The sequence below is a fragment of the Aphelocoma coerulescens genome, chromosome 1 (genome assembly GCF_041296385.1).
Source record: "Aphelocoma coerulescens isolate FSJ_1873_10779 chromosome 1, UR_Acoe_1.0, whole genome shotgun sequence".
Classification (NCBI taxonomy): domain Eukaryota; kingdom Metazoa; phylum Chordata; class Aves; order Passeriformes; family Corvidae; genus Aphelocoma; species Aphelocoma coerulescens.
Genome location: NC_091013.1, coordinates 117,250,602 through 117,275,019, shown reverse-complemented (window position 1 = coordinate 117,275,019; position 24,418 = coordinate 117,250,602). Strand labels below are relative to the sequence as shown.

General features: G+C 37.1%; 2 protein-coding genes across 9 annotated transcripts in view; one reads left to right on the top strand and one right to left on the bottom strand.

Annotated features, from left to right (window-relative positions):
• The window catches only part of ARL13B (ARF like GTPase 13B), a 33,761-nt gene that overhangs the window by 6,881 nt on the left and 2,462 nt on the right, over nucleotides 1–24,418 (top strand). For 3 of the 8 annotated variants that reach the window (XM_069026022.1, XM_069026012.1, XM_069026036.1), the window contains 6 exons: nucleotides 15,703–15,808; nucleotides 18,116–18,318; nucleotides 19,317–19,410; nucleotides 20,515–20,731; nucleotides 21,088–21,204; nucleotides 21,656–21,724. In XM_069026022.1, the coding sequence (XP_068882123.1) occupies nucleotides 15,703–15,808; nucleotides 18,116–18,318; nucleotides 19,317–19,410; nucleotides 20,515–20,731; nucleotides 21,088–21,204; nucleotides 21,656–21,724 (806 nt within the window). Of the gene's footprint in view, nucleotides 1–15,702; nucleotides 15,809–18,115; nucleotides 18,319–19,316; nucleotides 19,411–20,514; nucleotides 20,732–21,087; nucleotides 21,205–21,655; nucleotides 21,725–22,465; nucleotides 22,510–24,016; nucleotides 24,046–24,418 lie in introns of all 8 variants that reach the window. The other 5 variants (XR_011154211.1, XR_011154221.1, XM_069026026.1 and 2 more) reach the window with 5 other exon arrangements.
• Nucleotides 3,124–13,084, bottom strand: STX19 (syntaxin 19). The gene is made up of 2 exons (XM_069026056.1): nucleotides 12,821–13,084; nucleotides 3,124–4,686 (listed from the first exon to the last, which is right to left on the bottom strand). The coding sequence occupies exon 2, from the start codon at nucleotides 4,580–4,582 to the stop codon at nucleotides 3,704–3,706; it is 879 nt and encodes a 292-aa protein (XP_068882157.1). The 5' UTR covers nucleotides 4,583–4,686; nucleotides 12,821–13,084; the 3' UTR covers nucleotides 3,124–3,703.

The window sequence follows — 24,418 nt, the reverse complement described above, 5'->3', positions numbered from 1 at the left end:
TGATGTAAAAATATTGTTGCTACTTATGCCTACATCAATTAATTAAATGGTAAATGGTGGATTATATTCAGCAATAGTGTGATCTCTCAGTAATAAATGATAACCACTTAACACATGGTGGTGCTGCTGATACATGATCAGCAAAATCTCATTAAAGGAAGCTTGCTTTAATTGTATTGGGCACGTGCTTTTTCTCTGTTTAACAGGCTTTCTAAAATATTGGAAAGAACATATTTTATTAAATTCCACACCAGAAATATTTGATAACAAATACTCTTTTGAAGTTAAAAAATAAACTGTGAAAGTTTAAAATGGTTTATCTTTGTCTGGTGAGCATAAGACCTCCGTAATGCGTTAACTGCACAACATTTCTGTGCTATCATAAAGAATCTGTACAGGTAAGAGGAGAGGCCTGTTATTTTTAAGAACTAGTGATGCTCTGCTGGTTTGAAGCTGAACCTGGCTAATTGTGTTGATGAAGTGGAGGGTAGTTAGCAAGGTAATGGTGTATATGTTGAAAATAGATTAGATTTTACCTTTCATTGCTCTGAATGTTACTGGCACAGGGAAGGCAATAAAGCCAACTTAGTTTAACTCAAATGTGTTTTGAAAATGCAGCTGTGACAGTTGAAAACTGTGCAGTGTCTTTTAATTAAATACAACTTTATGGGTTTTTTTGGGTTGCATTTTAGGGTTTTGGGGGGCGGTTTTTGTTTGTTTTGGTTTTGGTTTTTTTTGTAGAAGTCTCTATGTCCTAACCCTGTAATGGGGTTTGTTTGGGTGGCTGACTGTACCTGCAGAGAGCCCACTCACTTCTGTGGATCTTGATACTGCTTTTTGATCCCTATCAGAAGTAGCTAATCAGAATGCAGAGTGTATTTATTAATTGATCTAATGGTGACTAAATCAAGTTTACTGATGTTATTACTTTTTATTAGATTAAACCTCAAGCCTTTGGTCAGAATTTGCTTTTGCAGTGTCCCAGTTCTGTGGAGGGATTCAGTAGTTTTTTGGTTTATGCTCCCTGTGTAAGCCTGCCTCTTGAGTTAAGAATTCTCTCCTGTATTGTCAGATTTCCAAATTTATGCTGAAAGTTACCCTTTTAAAATATTATATTAATTTTAATGCTCAGATTTTGTTTGTGGGTTTTTTTAATAATGACTTAACTTGCTATCCATGTAGCAGTAAGTTCCCTAATACCTTGCTACATTTTTTTATTAGTGGATTTTAATCTGTGCACAATGGGCTGAATTGTACTATGTGGACATAAAATTGGTGCTAGATACTCTATCTTACAGAAATATGGGAACATGAGAAATCTGATGTTCAGTGTGATATTTGCTACTAATTTAATTGCTACTCTGCCATGTTGTTATTTAATGCAGCCCATGGAGGTGTCACAGAATCATTTTAAGACAATTTTCCTAAAGTGCTGATGGTATTGTCTGTTACTGTCTCTTGGTGTAAATTACTTGTCATTTGGCTTTTTTTTACTGTTCAGTGTTGTCACCTAATTTATTTTTATGGGTAAGTTCTTCTAGCAGCATTCTCAAGACTTACACAGGTATACAAGTTTAAATTCTCTTAGTTTAGGATTATTTTTGTCCTTTCTTTTATCAGAAAGGAACACACAGACATCATAATATGCAGGCAGATGCTGGTTTTATTTGGGATTAATTGTGTTTGTTTGGGGTCTTTGTTTTGTTTTTTTGGGTTTTTTTTAAGTTGACATGGAGCACGTGCAAGAGGAAATGCAAGTCCATGTGCTGGGACTGATATTTTATAGCAGGGAGATTTCTGGGCAGGCATTTTGTTAGGAGAAAGCTGCTTCCTACCTGTTACTTTGGTGATAAGGGATTATAGCTATTAATGTTTCACTTTTCTTCATAGAACACTTGCAGCTGGGCTTTAATTTGCTGGTTTTCTGCATATTGATGTAACTGCTGAACACACTGGAAAGTTACTTTAGTGATTACTGCAGAATTTCTGCTGCTAATAATTTTGAACGCTCAATATCAAATTCAGTGTAAGTTGTTGTTCATAATATTCATACTATTTATTTTCGGTTAATAGTACCCTCTGTTAAGGAAAAGGTTTCCACAAGTCTTTCTCACTTCCCAGTTGTCCTTCAGTGTGTTTTATATCTTTCTGTTTTGCCTGTTTCTAACCAATGTATATCTGGAAATGACTTGACTTATTCAGGCAGCTGTTTTCCTAAGTATTAGTGAAACTTGAATTTTATTCCACTGTTGAAATGCACCTCTTGTTTATTGACTAATTTTTACTCTGCCCTTGGAACATAAAGGTAGTTTTTATATATGCAGTTAAGGGGAGATTATTTAATGACAGTTTCAGTGGTGTCATCATCTAAGTTTATTTTTTGTTGCTATTGTGGAAATATTTTTCATTTTAAGGTTCAGACCTTTGATTATATTTTGATAGCAGTTAATTTCAGTTGCAATTTTAATTTGGTATGGAAGGAATCCAGCTATTTCTAAATATCACAATGGGAAAATAACTTTGATAGTAGATTGATTTTTATTTTTTCCCCCACTACATGCAACTAAAGACATCCTGTTCACTTAGTGTCTTGCTGAATTGCAGTGCAGTTTGTTCTGCCTTCTCTGACTGTACCTGGATAAAGTGGTATTGATCGTGTCTTTGCACAGCACAAAGCAGTTCAGGAACACATTTCTGATTTGCTATTTGGTTTCAGTGTGGGATTTTTTTTTTTTTTTTTAATTTCTTTTTGGAAATCACTTTTGTCTCAGTTACATTGCTATTTTCTGTTAAATTGCATGGAGAGCTGTTTCTCACTCAGATCCACAAGGAGCTGGCTACAGGAGATTCCTTCCAACCTAAATCATTCTCTGGTTCTAGATTGTGGAGGAGAGGATATAACAATGGAGTTCTGTTATTTTATTCTATTCTTTCTTCAATTTTTGTGCTAGCAAAAGTGAGACTGCAGATGTGAATGCATATTTAGGTAGGATAGGCAGCATTAAGAACATGCCTTGTGAGTGTGTAATTAAGGATCATACTCCCCTATCCTTACCTGGTAGGGCTGTGCCTGTGGAGCTGAATAATAGAAATACCTCTTTTATATCAGTTTTATGTGTCAGTTTATGAAAAGTTTTGAACTTTTCTTATAGAGGTAGTATTGAAACATTCCTGATAACTTTTTTGGTTTAGGCATCCCATTCTGGATTGTTACTAATGGTGTCTGCTTCGTGTGTAGATTTGTTTTGTAGAATTTCAGATTCCTGGGGAAAAAAAAACTATTTAGAATTTGAGCAAGTAAATATAAGTGCTAAAAAACCACAAGGCAATTAAAAATACTTATTATTATTTTGTGAAAAGTAAATAAACCATTTTTATGAATCCTGTCTTTGAGGTTAACAGTATTTTCAATGCTTCCCAGCAGCACAGGAAGTTTGTTGCCACATTGTTTCACTTCGAGTGAGAAGAACCAAAAAGTGTCACTTTTATCCTTTGATTCTTTCTTGTAGTTCATGTCTTTCTGTGAAAGCCATAAACTTCTTTACTCTGTGTGGAAAAACAGATAGATACAGTTTTTCCTGAGAACTCTGCTGAAAGGAAAATGGGAAGAAAAGTGAAGCAGTTGAGGGGTCCCAGGAGTGTTTTCCAAGATCAGTTTGGTGTGTAGGAAACATTTGATATTTGAAGCAGTTCATTTCTTGTGTTATCTGCAGCATGGACAACACCAACAGCAAATTGCTTTGCAAGGGTTTCTTTTTTTATACCTGACTGCAAGCCCAAACTTTTCTTTAGATGCTTGAGTATATTCTTGAGTGTTGTTCATGCAGATTTCTATGTTGTTGATCATCTCCCCTTGCTCCTCCACCAGAACTGAGATTTGGATGAAGAGTTCTTTCACATCTTTGATCTGGTTCTCCAGATTGACCAGTTCTTTGTGTCTCTGCTCAATCTCTGACAGCTGAGCTTTAGTAATCTTGACTTCAGTGAGTAGATTTTCATTGAAAATCTCCCATTTTCCTTGCTGGAGCATGTCATTGACTTCCTCCTCAGATACCTCTTTACCGGCGACCTCGAGCTGGCGGACGATGAACGTCCTGCACTTGTCCTGCTTGGCGCTGATGGCCTCGTTGTAGGAGAGCATGGCCTGGAGGTAGCGGTGGGACAGGAAGGCGTGCTGGGCAGCCAGGATCCTCACCGTGGCTCGGGCTGGCCCATGCTCATTTTCAGCTTTCCTCACTGTTTTTGACAGTTCATCCAAACATTTTCGTACATGTTCGGCTTGAATTTTGATTTCCCTTGCTATGTTCGATTCCTTTTTAAGAACACTGAATCTCCTCATTGAGGAGACGAGGCTTTTTTGTTGTTGACTGAATTTATTGACTTCTTCCACCAGATTATTAATTTCGTTCTGCAGCTTCTGGATTTCGTGCAAGTGCCTTTCAGTTATGGGCTCTTTTTCATAAATAATGGCCTGCTGTTCAAACTCCTCCTGCTCCTCTTCTTGTACAGTTGCACCATTGTTTTCCCCAGCTATCTGTAGTTCCTTAGCCCTCAGTTTAAGCTCTTGCAGACGGTCTCTCATGGTTTTTGTGGTCAGGATTCTTTCCTGTTGTTTTTTTTTTTTTTCCCTCTTGCAACACCAGAAGTTAATTCCAATATCTTTTTTGTTTGGTTTGTTTTGTTGCACTGTAATCAAAATGTAACAACAATCAATGTTAGTGGTTATATGTATAAGTGAAAAATAGTTTTAGAGATTAGAGCTACTTCCCTCCACACCAAAGTAAAAGTAGCAATGAGTTGGAAGTGTGGACAAATTGTGATTTGTAGCCCAAGCCCATTTTTGTGGTAAATTTGTGAGGCAGAGCACAGAATTTAGACCAGAGAAGTGTGGAGAGGACTTTTATTTTGGGGACAAAGAGAGGAGAAACTCCAATTATTTTATCGTTATTCTTTACTTGATGAAAGCTACTCAACCTATAAATTTTTTTGGAAATAGAAGTGAGTGTGCTGTGCCATTTTTGGATTCTCAGTAGGAAATATTTCAGTTTTTGAGATTATGAGACAGACTTTGTAAAGAATCAGCGTTCTAGCATGAATTTAGATTATTAAATAGCCACACTCAAAAGCCCTTCTCCATTTTCCTTGCCTTCCTTTGCCTGGGGAGTTAGATAGTAACTGAAGCAGTTAACTCTATAACAAAACAGAACAACAGCACTCTCATCATTTAAGAACTCTAATAATTTAGCATGAAAATAGATTAATTTTTTAATGTTTGAGTTTTTGTGAAGTTGAATCCATATCACTAATGTCACACCGTGAAGATTTTCTAAGCCTTCTTTGAATTACTGTTATCTATTCCTGCACTGTCATTTACCTTCTTCATAAAATTGATGCAAGTGTGCATTGTGCACCCCAGTGGGCTACAATTCAGTGCTGTTCCTTATTTAATAGAAAGCAGATGTAGTTTTGTTTTATTCCCTAGCTGTTGTGCAAGCTTTACTGGAGAGATAATTCAGAGAAAGATATTTCCTAAAACACGCCCAGTGGAAACTAAGTTCAACTATTTTTAATCACAGGGAAGAAGGTATTTTTCTCAAACTCTACATGAATTATTTCCTTGGACTGTGATCAAGAATGGAAAATTTCAGTAAGAAGTAACATATTCAGGACTAGAAGATTAATGGGATTTTTTTTACTTAGGGTTTTCTGGTTCAATCAAATGTGTGCCTTTCAAAGGGCTGTTCAGGCATAAAGGTTAAACAGCACAGTGGCATCTTTTGGCTGTTTCACAGCTTTTAGGGCAGTTCTCTAAAATAGTAGCATTTTATAGGTGCAACTCTTACTAAACCCTGATTCTACAGATCTTATGGGTTTTTTAGCAAGCAAATGTAGTACTTATAGTATCCAAAAGGATGCATTTCAGTAGCTGCAAAGGATCAATCCAGTAACCTATCAATATGCAAATAATTTTGTGGTATTTGAACAGTTTCAAGTGATACTGCTGTGGGATCTCTGCTCCCCTATGCATATTTAAAGTCTCTAAATATATTTTTTGCATAGAATAAGTCATGGAGTTGAACAGTGTGGACACATCTTCACAGACTTAAATCTGGCTTTCTGCAGGAGGATTAGCTGAAAAGCAAAATTTGAAATGCTTCAGAGGTCAGTCATGAGAAAGAATGTTGATATTCTACCCTGGTGTGGATTTTCCTTACTGCTTCTTTTTTTCCCCTTAATGCCTTAATATTTGAATTTAGTGTTTGTTGACTCACATTAGGAGAATCCCAAAAGCCTGGCAATCATTAGAAGTGACAGTAATGTGCTGAGACTTGTGATCAGACAAGCTTGCAAGTTATTTATTGGAGAATGTTATTCTGGGGGGAGGGAAATGCAAAATATATTCATTTTGTTACAGTAATGCCTCTCCATTGCTGAAGTTTTCTGTTGATGTCCTCATGGCAGAAGTCAGGCAGTTTCTCCCAGATAACCTTCTTCAGGAATGTTCCAGAGCTGCTTGGCACCACCAGCAGGGAAAGTTCAGCCTGGGGCATGTGAAAGGCCCAGGGCTGATAAACAGGGCTTCAGAGAAGTGACCTGAAAATCTGTTCTAGTCTAGCCTCACACGTCTGCTGACCCATGTTAATTTAGCAGGGCTGGGCAAACCTGGGATTAAAAGCAAGTTCTAAGGGCACCATTAATGCTTATGGTATGAGGTGAAAAGAATTTCTTGTGTCCAAGAGAACTGGTGCATTGCCCTTGAAATAGCTGTGTTCCTTGGGACTGGAGGGAGGAGCCTAACAGAACTGCAAAACAAATCTGAGAATACTGTTAAATATCAAAGGAGTGAGCAGAAAACATGGGAGATTTTTTTGTGTCTTTAAAGATCAGTCTCACAAAAGACTGGAATGTAAGCAATTGAATCTTAGCTTCATATCTTCTCTGCTGTTGGGCTTGCCTTCAAAGCCTGCCACTGAACAGGCTTGCCAGTAATTGTGCTTGATTATACTGGCAATTGGAACACATGCTGGTTTCAAAGAAATGAGGATGTCTTCATGACAGAGATAACCTTGGAAATTGTTGGCTTGGCTTCTTGAGTTTTCCACAACAAGCTCTGTTCATTTACTGAGTTCTTGTTTTTGTCCTACTTGTTTGTATATAGGGGCACATCCTGTTTTTCTTTTGATTAAAATGAAAGCACTTCACTTTCCTTGAAGTTTTTGTCAATAAAGGGAGAATACACCTATTCTTCAGAGTTGAGCAAATGGAATACATGGACTGAAAGCACTCGAGTGACTTAGTGTGGCTCCTACATTCAGTGCCCCTTGCAGTGTTATTATCATGCAAACCCTTTGGTGATTGCTTGTTCTTATTGAAGCATCTTTATATATAGCTATATATATAGTTGACAGGTTCAGAAATGCAATTTTCACATCCTTGTCAAATATATTTTAAGGGTATTGCAAGAGTCTTTGACTTCTGATAACTTGGCTGTGTTGCTCCTCAGGGTTATATGAATCTCTCCAGTGCAACTGATGCCATATGTGACTGGGACAGTCTTTATAAAGACAAGTATCTCGGCACACTGAATGGGTGAATAATAGATCCTGGTAGCTGGACCACCATTAGAAACTGTCATGATGATAAAGTATGGCCAGAATTCAAAGATAATGAGTTTGATGGAAATGATACTTTTTGTATTATCTTCTCTATTTAAAAAAAAAAAAAGGCAAGTTGAAAGGTCCACTTGTTTAATTGCAAAGCAGCCACATAAATTTATCAGACAGGTGGAAGAATATCTATCAGTAGAGCCAGGAAACATGGAGCCTACATCCAAAAGTAAGATTTGGGCTACATTAAAAGACATAACTGGATATGTGAAGTAGGTAAGTTGATATGGAACTGCTTTGTTTCTGGTTGTAATTAGGCTTAATGGCTTCTTACTTGGCTTTGATGGATCGTTTTATTTCTTCCCCAACTCCCCAGAACCTCCTGTTTATTTTCATTTCCATAGTTTTGTTCACTATTTCTTACTTATTCAGCACTTTGATTAAAATGCCTGACAGCAAGGGCTCTGTTTGTATCTGATCTTTGCTACAATTTGCCTCCTTACCTTGGTTTTAACATCCTGCACATTCTTCCAGAGAAGAGGACTTGAAGGCAATCAAGGAACAGAATCCTCTGTTTAAGAGCTCTTTGAGATGTATGATCTGTGTTTTGGCTCATGCTGCCTTCTATACCTGTGCTGAAATAGCTATTTTTTTTGTTTGTTACTAGATTTTTTTTGTAGTTGGGGGGTTGGTTTGTGGGTTGTTGTTTTTTTTTTTGAATGACTGCACCAAAAATAAATGTGGGTTTGTTTTCCTGACCCGTAGCTGTGAGTCAGTTAAGGGCACTGGGTAGACGATGCTTTCAGGCAACATGTCCCAAAGGAATTTCATGTTACATGTAATCCTAAACATTTCTTTTTATTTGTTTTTAAAATTCATTTCCAAGCTGCAGTGAAGTTACATTATAGCTCTGTCCTGTGGTGCCAAGAAACCCATCTAACTTATTTCCAAGCACAATGGCAATGAGTAAACCTTTTGGAGCTTGAATACTGCTTAAGTGTCCTATGTTAGCAACACAAAATTAGTGAGAGACATATACTCTTGAAATGCATATAGTTTAAAATCCTAATAGTAGTCTTTGGGGAAAGCTGGTGTCTTGAGTGGAAATTCAGTTTGTGTTCTCTCATATTCTCACACGAGGAGAAGAAGAAACTTGTTTGGCAGTGTTGTCAAATTTTGCCCTGTTACTCAAAGATGTATCTGAAGTAACAAAAGTAGGATATCTTGTTACAAGTTACATTCATTTTCTCCTTTGTTTAAAAAGTTTCCTTTATCTTGAATGCCTTGTAAACAAACGTACTTAAACCAAGGATTATGAGATGCAAGGTGGTTGGATGAAAATATCCTCTTAAGCATGTCTGTCGTAAGAGAAGTCCTTGGAAAAACATACTTAAAAATAGTTCTAAGTTCAAATATGGGAGTGGTTCAACGAGAAAATACCAAAGGCAGAGAGCTTGCCTTGCCTAAAAATATGCCACAGATGAGACAATAGTGCAAAATCAGTAATGGTTTCAGCACAGGGGATGATTACAACATCTCTCTGGGCAACCTCTTCCAGATCCTCAGCACTCTCACAGTAGAGAATTTCTTCCTAACATGTGAGGTAAATCTTCCCTCTTCCATTTGAAACACTTTGCCCTTGTCCTGTCACTATCTACCTGTGTAAAAACTGCCACAAGACTTCCCAGGGAAACCAAAATTACCGGTGTGTAAAAGAACAGAAATGCTGCATTTGAAGTAAGGTAGCTTGGTAATTCTCTGATTAGTGTGAAATGGATCAAGGAGGTGGAGAAATGTGGATATTGAGTAAAAAATCAAGAAATTCAAATGTAATAAAGCAAACCTGAGTATCCAAACAATTCATAAGGTGGGGAAGAATTAGGCCAAAGTTGCTGGAGAAGTGGAACCAAATCATCCTGCTCTGGAGATTTCCAAGAGACATGGAGAGGGGGAAAACAGACTGAAAATAATTCAGATGTTCTTGGGCCTTTGACCACAAATCTGTAACACAGTCGTGTTGTAGGAGATTCAGCTGTCTTGTGTTGGTGTATTGCTGTGTTATGAAGTATTTGGTTCAGAGATAGACACAGTGAATCAGCTGCAAATCTGAGCTTGTTTCTTGGAGTTTTGAAATCTTTGTTATGATTGTGTGGCAGCAGATGAGGACTTGGAGAAAAGCATCACCAGCATTTCCATGTCGACAGACAGCAGTTCTCACATTCCTGCTGATACTTTGGATAATGGGAGGTGAGGAGTTCGTGCTTTTGCACTGACATAAATCCTAGTGAGGGTGATGGACACTGCACCTCACTGACAAAACAATGATCTCACTCTGCCAGTCACTTAATCTGCAGCTAATTCTCTGTAATTGGTAAGAACTTCATGTTTTGATGGTGATTTTTTTCACCTGTTTAACCAGAGATTTGCTGTCAGTAGTGCTCTTCAAGAGTCCTCACAAACCTAGAGATCACAGAAACCTAGAAAGTCATAATCTCCTCTGCCCAAAGATCACGTCATTAAGGTCCAAATATTGATATATTTTAAAGAAGTATTTGAAAATAAAATAGGAGCAAGAGAAAGGGCTGTAACAGGATAGAGTACAGGTGGAATTGTTTCCATTTAATAGGGTATATAGTTTGAACTCATACTTAACAGCTTTGTATTGCTCTAAGTGGGTAGTGTGAGAGATTTGTCTTCCTGACAGTAGAACTGCAGACTGTAAATTTGTCCTGTGCAACATCTCACCTACTTTACATTCCCATTTCATCTCTATCAGACCATAGAGCTGCCTATCACAGCCTTGGAACTCACCTGTAATAAATGTAAGGATTTACAGGCAGGCTTTTTAAAAAAATATACAGGCAGTTTGACTATACTTAGTTTGCCTAGGGTTTGATAAATCAAAGTGAAATAGAGTATAAGAAAGCAATTAACTTTTTTTTTAATCTTGTCAAAAAATATATTGCTATATCACTTCTTGTTGTTTGTTTTGGAATTATACATCTGGAAGCTGGACATAACTTGCTTTGTGTGAGCTCAGACATCTTTGGCTGCAGCCTGTTTGACCAAGAGGTGTGATTGAACTGATAGCAGAGCAGAGTGTGTCAAGAACCGTTTTCAGTAAATAGGAATATGATTCAGACCTATGGTGAGAATGAGGCCACTTAACAAAATGAATCAAATTATAATTGCTGGTGTTCTTGTGAGCAGTTCAAAAGGTAATATGAGAATGAAGTTGCCTAGAGATACTGTAAACAGGAGGAGTTTAGAATCTTAGTTTTAACTGTTCTCTTATTTATATGTGACCTGGAGGAACTGTGCAGGGAAAATATTCAATTAGAGAAATGTCTCCTATAGCTCCCTGAAGTTGCGTGAAAGCAGGCTGATAATCTTGTAGCACTTTATTCCCCATTTTTTCATTATAGTTTACCATAATATTAAAAGGACTGTTTTGCATGAGAATTGAAGGCATGAATTAAGTCCCTTTATTTGAGAAGGAGCCACGTGTCAACCATCAGAAGTTATGATGGTTTGTAATTGTTGTCAGCAATCCAGAAGGGGCAGGGGTTTAAAATGCTAATGAAGAACTTAGTTGAAGGTCTGTTAACACCTCTTTTTGTAAGGCAATCTGCAAAAAATCACCTGATAGAGCAGGTGATTCATCAGAACTTCATCAAGAGTGCCGTCAATGGGACACTTGAAACTGTTGTTTGTTAAAAGTATAAAGAATTCTGTTTTCCATTACTTCCTCAAAAACCTCGTGAAGTGCCAATAACTGAAGAAGGAACAAGCAAAACAAGCTGACAAGTGACATTTTTCCCTGTTTGTGGGTCAGGAGTTTGCCTTTCATGGATGTTAACATAAGCAAAGCATAAAGAGATGAACAAAGTTTTTCATGCTGGATCTGCTGACGCCTCAGTTCTGTGGAATAAAACCTCCTTCTGATGGCTGTCCACAGGATTGCCCAAGAAAAAGGTTAATAGAGGGATAAAAATTCCAAAGGGAAGAAGGGTAGAGCAGCATTTTCAAATAGAAGATTCACTGTAGGCTAAAGAATGTCATTGTTCTTTCCCCTTCTTTAGACTGCTGTTAAATTCAAAGGTTCTGTCTTCATTTTCCCAGCCAATTCCATCCCTCAAAGCTATGGCTTCTTGAAGTAGCCTTAAAGACTAATTCTTGATCTTGGGTAAACCATACTCATAAAGATTCACTGTCCTACAGTTACTTTTAATCATGGTGGTAGTTCTGATGCTGGAATATTTTGACCTCAGGGGTGCTTTGCTCTTCATTAATTCTGATGGACACTATGCAGGTTTGACCCAAAATTTTGGGGTTGTGATCACTGATTCTGATTAAATGTCACCCTAAAAGTAGCACATCTGAGACATTTTTACAGATTTTGTATTATAAAGTAAACTCTTAATACTGGTTTGGTTTTTGTTGGTTTTTTTTTTTTTTCCCCTCTTTGCTCAGAAATTGACATTTTATAAACAGGTCAAGGAACTTCCATAGCATTGAGACCTTGTTTTTCTGTGGCAGAAGTGGCTTCTAAGAGAAATATTGTCACTGAGCTGTAGGTGTCACTTGTGCCAATGCACACATACGCTCCCTTTCCACATTGTTTCCCGTGACTTTTAAAGTTCAAAAGCTCTCCAGTTGCTTAGAAAAATCCTACTTGATATAAAAGCAGTAGGTGCCTACTTTCACTTTATTTCTTGCATGAGGTAAGTTTGTTACACTAAGACAATTCAAATATACTTTATGTGAAATTGAAGTAAGCCAAGCATGATTTTATAGATGAGAGCTTCTTACTCAGCAAACTTAATATGATAAACTAACAGCCACTACGCTGTGCTTTCAAGTATGTTTTGATATATACCTCCTACAGGTTTTTAAACATGAAAAATTGCTATATGTGAAGTTCAACTGACTTGGAAAATTAAAATCAAGGTCTGTCTTTTAACATAACTGATGTATTCCCTAAAGAAGGGGTTTTTTTGCAAAAAACTTGCCTCAAACCCTGGTGTTCCTGTGCATGAGCAGCAGAGCTGTGAGTCCATATTCACCCACAGCAATACCTAATTCTTTGCAAGGTAGACATACATTATTTCTATGTCTTGACACTTAGGCACGTTTCCATCCTAAACCCCACTACAAAGCCTTTTTCTGATATTTGCATATTTAGAAACATTAAGTAAGAGAAGGGTATTTACCTCTGAATCCTGTGCTGGTGGCCTTTGTTTTAGCTTTTACAGAGGAACTCCTGAGGTTAAGCTTCAGTATAATCCCAAAAACATTTTTCCAGAGTATTTCCCTAAGTAACGTGTCTTGAGTGACGTTCCATGAAGTATTTCCTTCATTCCTCCTCCTTCTAATTCTTATGTAGTTGTCCAAGTGTGATCATCCTCAGGAGTGGCAGAGTGAGAGAGAAACTGCCTTCTGCAACTGCAGGAGACAAGCAAATTGATTACTTACTGCTTGGGGAATCTGGTTGTGCCTGTTTGAAAGCCAGCCCTGCTGGGAGGCGGATCCCTCTGGAGTGCCCGGGAGCAGGAAGTGCCTTGGAGCAGCTCCCCTTAAAAGATGCAAGTGGAGCAGAGCCTGCCTTGGAAGCACAAGTGTAAGTGGAGGCTTTGCTGTCTTCTGCACCAAAGCACGAGGGAAAAGGAATTGAGGGTAGATGGATCTGTTCATGAGGGAAAAAAAGCCCCTGCAGAATAATGCCTTTTACTACAGTGTCTTAAAACTATTTGAACTCCATTTAGAAGCTTGACCTAAAGTCTGAACTAGGCAGGGGGTGCAGCAGGAGATAGACCTGAGCAAAACCACTTCAGTTCCTGGGGAGCATTAGGCAGAGACAGCTGTTTGGATATGCTGCTTCTCCAGATACAGCACCTCAGCCATATTTTTGGAATGCAGTCAGTATTGCTGCAGAGAAAATGGAAACTAATTGACCAGAAAGACAAATAAGACACCTTTGAAGGTGTTAGAGGTTAAAAATCAGCTGCTACTGCGAGCTGTGGGATGTTAATGTCAAACTGCCACTGAGCTATGCAGCTTACCAGCATTTCATTCTGCTTCAGCTGTGCTTTGTAGGCTGTGCAGAGCGAGAACGTCGGAAATAGTGCAGTTATTTAATCTTCAGGTGAGAGAGGAATAGGCTGTGGCAACAAACACTGCCTAGAAATATTTCCTTCAATTAGATCTAGATGAATTGACAGCACTGCTGAGGAATGCCTTTTGTGACTAAGGGGCAGCACAGTAGGATTTTCAGACTGTAACAAAATAGGTTATGTGGGGGAGAAAAAACATGGAGGTAATTGTTTCCGGTCTTTTAATTAGTTTTTGAATTTCATCTCAGTTTTTCCCTGGTCTAGCTTTTGGTTTCATAGCTAAATACTGAGAGGACAAGTCTTGTTCTAGCTGGTTGGTGAGAAGAAACAGTGCCAGAGTATCATAAACATATTTGAAATAAGATAGGTTCTGTAAATGCATTGAGCAGCAGTTTGGGAATCCCTGCACTAAATCATTCAAAGCACTGGGAAAGTTCTCTCTTTAAGAATAGTGGGAACTGATTATCAAGGAAGGGCAGAGAGAAGAGCTTTATGCTCTTTCTAGCTCTGCAGGTCAATTCAGTAAATTGATTATCAGTAGGACATGGGGATTTTTATCCCTAGGGTGTTGATAAATAAGTGAATGGTTTGGACCACAAGTGGTTAAGAATGATGAAGATTTAGAGAGACTGGACATTTGAGAAGCTGCTTTTCTATGGTCTCCTTCATAAACAAATTCTTCTTGAAAAGAAAGATGAAAGATTAGATAATGAAATGTAGCTCATGAGGGTAATGGTGACAAGGAATGTGGGGTTTTGAGCTGTAGATGCAACACAGCTTTTTTTCTAATGTTTTTGAAGCTAAAAAAATCTCTTGGGAGTAAAATACTTAAGAATTGAAGCTTCCATACTGGAATTCTAGAGAATAGGAAGAATAAGGTCTTGGATCAAACTAAAGTGCTGACAAGTTCTGCTAACTATGGAGTGAATTCTTACCACTGTTCTTTCCCACCAAGGAGTTAGCATAAATAAAAAGTACAAGCTTTGGTCTAACATTCCCTAAAAGCCATTTGAGTTAATGATAATTACTTGAGATTTCAGGAGGAAGACTATGATATCTGGTTCCAAAACCTTCTGCCACTGAGCTCATGGAAGCCACATATTTGTCTTCTTATCCAGAAAATTGAATCAGAGTTCACATGTCATTGAAATATTGCTAAATTTCAGAGCACTGATATTTGAGAGTGCAATTCCTTTATTAGAGAGAAGCAAGTACAGATTTCATATTTTCTAATGTTATGCAGCACTTAGCTTGGATTATTACTGTTGTAGAAAGTGCAAAATAAAGTTGGATTGTATTTTTACACTCCTAAATGAATGTCTCTCTTCTAGAGTCCTGTTTCCTACCATAAATAAGTGACAAGACAATGATCTTCATCTTACAGAGTACTTCTTCTGTAAGCTTTGTGGGGGTGTTTTTGCTTTCCTCTATTTAATAAAGTATGTTTATTAGAGCCATTCATGCAAGTTCCTCTCTCCACACTTCCAAGTTTTACTTAGGATGAGCAAGCTCAAAACACTGTTGGCATCAGAGAGAAGTACTGGGCAGTAGGCAGAGCTGAGATGATCCTGAAGCACTTTTACACAGGGAAAAGCTCACGGTTTGGAAAGTTGCAAAACTGTGAATGTTCATCCAGAGACTCCAGCAGATTGTGATGTGTTGCTTTAGATGTAAAACAGGATGGTCTTTTATGTCCATTTTCTTAACTGTAAATACGATTTCTTTGTATAAAATAAATTATTTCTAATTATTAAATTATTACTAAGCATCTTAGTGATTATCTAATGTTAGTATCTGATGAAAATGGTGCATAGACTAACACGCTTATTAAGGAGAAAAAATAATTAAAGCTGAAACAAGGCATTTTATCTTTTCTTTCTCACTCTTCTCCTTCTCCCTACTTGTGTCACAAACTCAGCTTTTGGAGATGTGAGAGTCTCTCGTGTCAGGATGCTGAGTGTTTCTTCTGATCTTTCCTCTAGGCTGGCAAATAAGCAGGACAGAGAAGGAGCTCTGTCAGAAGCAGATGTAATCGAGTCCTTATCTCTGGAAAAGCTGGTTAATGAACACAAGTGTCTCTGTCAAATTGTAAGTAGATTTCAAGATGCTGTATTTTCTCATGTCTGTGTAATGCTTCCATTATGGTAGGAAATTGTGCTACATGGTATAAAACTGAAATTTAGATGGAGTATTCACTGTCCCGTTGTGAAAAAATGCAGCAGGAAATCATTGTGGGGGGAGCCAAACCCAGAAATCTTTATGAAAGCTACTTAATATTGGTCAATATTTCAGAAAATTTATCCAAATCAGTAGTCCCTGAAGTTTTTCTTTAAGCCTTTGTTTTAATCTACCAGTGTCTTAGGTAGGGCTTTACTTCCACAATCTTTTTCTGATGGCAATAAGAAACATTTTGAAAGATAATGAGAGTTATGCTGTTATTAACCAAAAGAATGAGGCAGTTTTGCAAAACCATTTCAGTATTTGGTATTTGGGTTTTGAAATTTAAATAATAATTTTAATTCATTAGGGAGATTTGCAATACTACCTGTTGCTATTATTTTCTCTAGGAAGCTGAGTTATAAAAGGGCATAGCTCTGTTTATTATGTCATGATTCTCTGAGTGCTTTTCTTCAGTTAGCGCACTTTGCACTATGCACATGTAGTAATCATAAACATCAAAACTGCAAGTCCATCCTTGTTCTTTTCCAAGGAACTTCTGTGCCAAAAATATTTTCTTGAAAAATATTATCAGTAAAAAAAGACCTGAAAGATATTAGAGTATTCCAATGCTTCTGAATTGCTTCATTGCTGACATATGCCAGTAAAATGCTTTTCTTGTTCGTTATTTATATCTTGTGTGTAATTAGGAAAGGAGCCAGATCACACAGTCTTCATACTCAAATGGGCACCTTCTTCACCAGGCTCTTTAAAAGATAAACATGGTCCCAAATTGCTTCAGTAGGATGACTCCTGGGGTCTGTTTAAACAGAGGCATTGTGAAACAAGATAGAAAGTTAGGCAAGGACCAAAAAACTTTTTGTTTCTTCTTATTCTTTCAGTTTGTTTTCCACTGGATCTTTAAACTTCCCCACAAAGTATTAAAGTAAATAGAAGGAGTAATTTGTCTTGCTGTTGGACAGTGTCAGTGAGAATGACCTTCCTCTTTTTCTTATTTAATATGTCTGTATGTTCCATATTTCTGAATTTTTATGTTTTATAACCAAACTGCAGCAACAGTAATCTTGGTGCAAACTGAGAAGAACATTGCCCCCATGCTGGCCGGTGTTTTAGCTTAGTTTTCTGAGAGAAACAAGTTATATACATCTTCTATACATCTCCTTCCTTGGTAGGTTCTGCTGGAGGGTATTGCAGCGTTCCCTAGTGAAAAGCACTCATAGTTGAACCTTAATTTAAACGTAACTGCTCAGAATGGGTTTTTTCTGTTGTAAATTGTACATTCCATATCTGACTGTGGTGCCATTTAAATGCTTTTCAGATGAAGAGAGAGCACTGAGAGTTTTTCAGATGTTAGTGTTGGATAGTTGATCTTTTTTAATCTTTATTTATAAACACAAATCCTGAACATGATCTGTGTGAAATATTATCTCTATATGTCGTATACATAGCTGGATCTATTCAATTGTTATTCAGGGAATGTTCTAAAAGACACATACAGAGCTCCAAAATATTCTGGAAAACGGTTTTCAAGAGATCTCCAGAGAACATCTTTTCCATGTTCCAAGCTTGAATCAAGCCCTGTCTCTTTCGTCCCAATTAAAGCCCATTGGTCTTGTCTTCCTGACGTGAAAAATGAGGAAATCATTATTTTCCTATTTGTAGTTTCTCCTAATGTTTTTGAAGGCTATTATCCTATCTCCCTGAAGTGTTGTAATCTCAAGAGAACCACTCTTGGTCCTTTAATGTTTTCTTGTGAGATGTATTTCCCTAACTATTTCATAACTATTGTCATAACTATTTTCTCAATGAGCTTTGTACTTCTCTTCCAACAGATTTGCTTAGGTCATGTTTCTCTCTTGTGCTGCTGAGAATATAATGACAAAAAGCTCTATGCCAGTCAAGGTGCAACGCGTGTTCTGATGTAAAAAATTGAATTGGTTTGACGACTTTTCTGACAAATTCACAGATTTTATTTATCCCCAAGGTGCTTATGAACATGTTGAATTTTTTTTATCATGAACTGAAGCAAAGCTGATTCTCTTTCGTCTCAGATTTTTCCATTTTGATTGATAAATATGGACTATTTATAACCCACATTTCTCAGTGTTTTACAAGCTTCACAGTAAACAGTAATTGTTCAACTGATTTCTTGTTTCCAGTCAAGGGATGTGGTCTGAACTGCAAATATTTTTTCCCTCCTTCTCTGTATATTTACAGGAACCTTGCTCAGCGATCATGGGCTGTGGGAAAAAAATTGATAAATCAATAAAAAAGGGGTTATTTTGGCTTCTCCATATCATAGCAAAAGATTTTGATGCCTTAAATGAGCGCATCCAGAGGGACACTACGGAGCAAAAAGCACTTGAGGAACAGAAGAAACTGGAACGAGCTGAGCGAGTCAGGAGGATACGGGAAGAGAGGTATTTTGTCTGTGATTCTTACTCCATCCCTTGCTTCCTTCTCTAAGATATTTGGTCCATTCCTGTACATAGAACTTATGGGAACTAAGCTATCCAGGGTTTAAAACTTACAAGCTAAGAGTCTTCCTTGAAGTTTTGCCTCTTCATCCCCTTCATTTGATTTGCCGCATGCTGGAAATGTACTGTGAATGAGAATTGCAAGGTAGTTGAGGAATAAAGTTGGCCTTACTAATATAACTTCACAGAAGGTTGATCTAAAAAATAGTTCCTGTGATTTAATCTGAAGTTACGTTCTAAAATAAAGTGTTAAGTTAGACTCCGTAACCCATATGTGAATATCAAAGACTAGATATGAAAATTTATTCAACACTATGCTTAATAAACTTCAGGATATCCAACAGCTGAGGCATGAAGGAACTAAAGATGATGCAGTGAGGGGAAGCAGGGCAAGTGATTTAATACCCCCCTTCAAAGCCCTTTCTGGTCTTGAGGAGCCTGCTGTGGTTCCTGTGAAAGACTGATGTGAATAATTTTACTGGGGCATTCTTAAAATATTTGCTGAGCACCCCTGTCCTCTGCTCTGCCTTATATAGGCAGAGAATTTTGAGTCTCAGTTACTGTGAGAAGTAGCTGAGAAGTGTCTTGGACTATACTCTGTTTTGGTTTAAATAAGCATGTAAATTACTGAAGTACATTTTATTCAGTTGGAACTTGACATGGTCTTCAGATATAGTTCACGAATTTATAAAAAAATTGGTTTGCTTCCTAATCTGCCTCATGTCTCTGCACACACAAAACCTCCTGACCACGGTGGATTGTGTTGTGTTTATGCCACACTGAGAGGTATAGTGGGGAGGACTGACATTGTTCTCTATATGGCTTCTTCATAATTCTTTATTCGTTCTGCCTCTTTTCCCTCACCCCCTTTCCCAAAAAAACCCCACAAAACCAAACACCAAAACCACTGAAACAACATAAACCCAACAACAATGCCAAAGGGAAAAAGAAGAAGGAAATGTACCTGAGGAAGAAGACCCTGAGCCTGGGAAATGTGGAAACCCCTTCCAGCCTATATCTGCTGTAATCTCTGAGGTAGGAGAGTGTGTGGAAATCTGGATCTGTTTAGAACCAGCACTAACAAGTGTCTGAGAAGTGATGAGAAAAACGATCATTTAAGAGTTGTTCTAAGTCTCTCTGCACAGCACTTTTAAAATTTTTATTTTAATCTTGGCAGCCTTATTTTGTGTGCATTGAATCAATGTTTTCGTGATAAGAAAACCCTATTATTGATTGGGGAACAAAAGTTTTGTAGACACAGTGAAATAAATGTAAACACATGACTGAAAACATTTCCTAATTAAACTCTTGGGGATTCAGAAGTGGAAAATATTCAAGGTCTATTAGTTTCTTCTAAAGTGTTTTAGTGATGTGGTGAGTCATACCAAATCTCCCTGACTTCTTCAGCTATTCAGATTTGTGAGCATAACCTCTTTTCAGTTGAAAACAGACTCTTGAGAATTTTTATTAATTTTGAAATATGAAAATCACATTCATTTATTAAAGCTTCCTTAACCTGCATTTCTGAGTTCGTATTTTTTTATTCAGTTGCCTGGAGATAACACAATCTAAAGAACCACGTAAACTTTTCCAGCAACTAATTCAAACATTTGCTTTTCCCCAAGACAAAAGCACCCATATCCACAGGACATGTCAAGGCAGCTATGTGCACAGTAATCCATTGTAGTAATAACATCAAAAGCAAGAAAATAAAGGTGCAGCTGTGAATATTGCAGAGATGGTAATTTAGTGATACAGAATTGTGAAGCAGCCTGTCACTGAGGTTCTGTGACACAATAGGTATTTATCCAAACTGGGATGGCATTTTCTGGAGGCTAAAAAAAAAGTAATTGAGGAGGAAGAAAGTAGAAGGTTGATTTGTTTCTTTTAGTAGGACCAAAAATAAAACAAGAAAACTGGCATTAATTCCAAAGATCTTTTTGTTGTTAATATTCCCTCCCTTCCTCTGGATAGGATATTGGAAATGTAATTTCTTCATCTCTTTGAAAATAATGCTATGTGATATATACGACATAAAAATATTTCAGGAATATTTTCATTTTTTAAGGACCTTCCTGTCTTATTAGTCAGTTTACAGCATTAGAAGTAATTAAAAAAAAATCTTGTCCATTTTGTTAGAATGAAAAACAGCTGGAAAAGGAAAAGAAGAGGCAAAAGTTGGAGACTGAAAAGGCTACAATTGTCTTGAAATCCCAGCCGGAGCAGGACCACTTATCAAGTAGCAGTAGCCAAAACACAAATGACAGCAGGCTGGAAAGGTGCAACTCTACAACTGCCCAGCTTTTGCAGCATGCAGAAGAGAGTGACCAACAAGCCTCAGAATGCCTTGACTCAGGTAAAACTGCTGCCTTTTAATGTCATTTCGTGGGATTTTTCACATGCTTCTTCCTTCTGTCCATATTATTTGTCATTATACCACACATCAGTGTCATGTATTGAAAACACAAAAATGCAGGAATAGGTTATATAAGCTGAATGTCTTCATGGAAATACAGAGTTTGCATATATTTTAAGCCCACAGTTTATTTTCTGTAGCAAAATGTTGTATGACTTACATTTCCCATAATTTTGTGTCTAAGTTTGGACTGAAAACTCTGATGTATCTCCCCAACAATTGTATTAGAATCTGATCTAGGGTATTACCTGAATATAACTGTGTGATCTGTGATGTTTTATTTCTGTTGGAAATAGATAACAGTAAGAAAAAAAGTAAAAAACCAAAATTAAAAAGGGGCCACAGAGTAGAACCTGTTAATGCAGAGGACTCTCTTCCCAAGAACCCTACACCACCACCAGCTCTTCCACCAGGTAAGTGTAAAAACAATAATTCATGTCTCAATTTGTGGTTGGTAATCCTTTAAAAGTCTCACTTGTGAATGATGAAACTAGGCTGGTCCTCATACAGAGAGGAGCTATTAAACCTTCCTCTATAGAAGATCTTTGATGTGGTTCCCCACTCTTGATATGAACTTCCAGCAGTATTGATGTGGCCTATTCCATGGGGGCAGACATTATTCTCCCAAAAAAAAAGAGCCAGAACCTTGATTACTCACTGAAGTGATGAAAAATATCAATACTTTTTAAGGTAAATCAGTTTATTTTTGAAGTATTTCATCATTCTTCACCATGGATGCAATGTAGTGCATAGCTTGGGCATTTCTAATTGCTTTGATTTCTCCCAGAGAAATGTGGCTTCTGCACTGCTCAGAATAATCCAGTGAAGTCATGGAATGCTCTGACAGTCTTTGTTTTCCTTTAGTTGGATGGGGAACTCCCAAACTTAATAGACTTCGAAAACTTGAGCCTCTTGGTGAAACACATCATCCTGGTAATTTAAAGTATTTGGGATTTTGTACCTTTTTAAACCATGCTCCATTGTCCATTCACTTCTACATTCACTTCATTCTTCATCTGTTTTTCATTTCTAAATTCCAATTTTCATTGACCAAAAGCTTTCCCTTTTGCTTAGTAGAAAGCATCTTTTTGATTTTTCAAGTCTGATTTTTTTATTAGGAAAAAAAATGAGTTCTCTTAAATTCCCTTACATAGTTTAAAGTGGCATGGGATATCAGAAGTTGTGAATGATCTGAAATTACTTGCACCTAAAAATTATTCAGGGCTATATAACAAAGAATAATGGGACCAAGTACTTTAAGAGTCCAAATGTACTGCATTTAAAATGAATATTTTTAATTTAATACCGAGGTGTAGTAGGCAGAGTCTTGATTTCTTGCTTCAATAATGACTATTTTCTATTTTTGGAAGATTGTGGAAGACTGTTTTTCATATGCTGATATTTCAGTTTTTCCTGAGTTTAAGATGACAGCTTCTTCATTTTTTTTTTTTGTTTTGTTTTTTGTTTTTTGTTTTTCCCATTTTGAAAAGTGATTTGGAGATATCTGAAACACAGGAACAAGGAGCTTTTCTGCCAAAGAATCAAAAGGTGCCTGAAGGCGAAATAAAATTTCTAAACCCAAAATACTTACTTCTCTCAGGAATTAAAATTCATGTGCTTAAAATGTAATCTGTAATCTTAATCATAAACCCCTCTTGCTCTTTTGTTTTAAAGGCAAATAGAGAGAAGGCGGCAAGAAAGGAAAGCCAGATGAAGAGGTAGGGAGGGGAAGAAAAGGAACTCAGTTTTTATCTGTGCCTCAGGGAGGTGTTGCATTCTATAGGAAGAGCATGGGTGGGACAAAGAGGAAAAAACCCTGCTTAAGCTAGGTGTTAATTTGGAACAGAAGTACAATTATTAAATAAGTTTGGAAGCTAACAATGGCAGATATGCTGATAGGGAAAGGATCTCTTGACCAGAGGTGTAAGAGTAAACTTGAAGTTGCAGCTGAATTCAAGGCATACCCTTCTCTGTGTGAAATTTATCCTTTTTTTCAGGAATTTTGATCCACTCACAAGATTCACACTTGAAAATCCTAGCAAGAAAACACCTATTAGGAAACCACTATTTATAAATGAAAAAAAGCTCTTCACATACATAGCCCAGCACTGTCAAACCTTTAGCTAGGTCCTGATTTCCAAGAGCTGTAGTTATAACTTTAGAAAGTTACAGCTTGCAAAGTAAATGCCATGCATAAATGGTCCCAAAATTTTGGTTTCTGCACAGTATTACTGTCATCCAAAACTATATTGCAGTGCAGCCTTGGCTACAGCAACATACATTTGCTTAAAGCAACTGTGGGGTTTTTAACTCTGTCAATTTGTGATCCATAGAATCTGAGAGTTATTGAGATTGAAAAGGACCCTTAAGATCCCTGAGTGCCACTGTTAACCCAGCACTTCCAAGTCCATCTTGCACTGACAGGAACTTCCTATCACACAACAGCATTTTTCAATGAATTCTTACATATTTTGCACACTGAGAATCTGCTCCTGACTGGAAACTCATTAGAGTTTCCCTAAGACCAGTGGAGCCTACCTTTGATTCCTTTTTTACAATAATCCCTGAATTGCATCTTTCTGAAAATCAGCTTCTTTTTGGTTGTCCCTTCAGGAGAGAAATAAATCAGTGTTGATTTCTTTTTTTTCCCCCAGCTTTGCCCAAAATACAAAGGTGGGTTTAAAAGGTTTCTCAGACATTCAAACTTTGTAATTATATACTTATATTCACTGAAGACTGCAAATTTTCCAGTCATAGTAATAATTTTGGCACAAAACAAGGTGATGAGTGTCTGTTTATTGTCAGTGGAGGATCCATCTGCAAGAATGACAAACCTCTTTCAGGATAGGAGGCAAATTCTCTGCCAGTCCTAAAGTGCTCTGCTAGACCTCAAGAAACTGGAGACTAAAACTATCCTTTGGACAGATTTTCATTGACCTTACAATCATTTGTTGCAGTTTTCTTGCTGCTGCAATTAGTGCTATTGAAATCAAAATATCAAAACATTTACAAAATAATGTAAAAGTGTTCTCATTTTGCTGATTAAATGTAAGGATAACTAAAACTTTGACCCTACAGCCAGGTCCACATATTCTTAGAGTAGTGTAATGCAATTTGTTTGTGAGCCCATGCACTTCTAACCGAAGTTACTGCATCTGTAGAACAAGTGGGATATATTCTTCTTGGGAAATGATGATTTATTAAAGCTGAATTTTGTGTTGGCAGGCCATCAAGGCTTTGTTGGGGAAGAGTTGGTCTGTATAAACAAAATTGAGATTTGAATGCTTCAAAAAGCTGCTTTTATTTTTTTATTGATTTCCACCTGTTTCCTCTTACCATCTTCCATACTATTTTGCTTGTGAAGTGCTTTGCATGTCCCAGTCTGCATGGGTTTTTTATTTTACATCAATTACAAATGTTTGAGAACATTTGTTATTCTCTTCTGGTATACTTACTAACTTTGTCTTGTACAATTTTACCACTTTAAATTCCTTTATTGACGAAAGGAAATGTTGCTGTTTTATCTAAAAAAACTGAAATAGTTCTTTTAGAAAGTTATTATTGCTTGCAAGATAAATGCCATGCATAAATGTTCCAAAATTTTGGATTCTGCACAGTATTACTGTC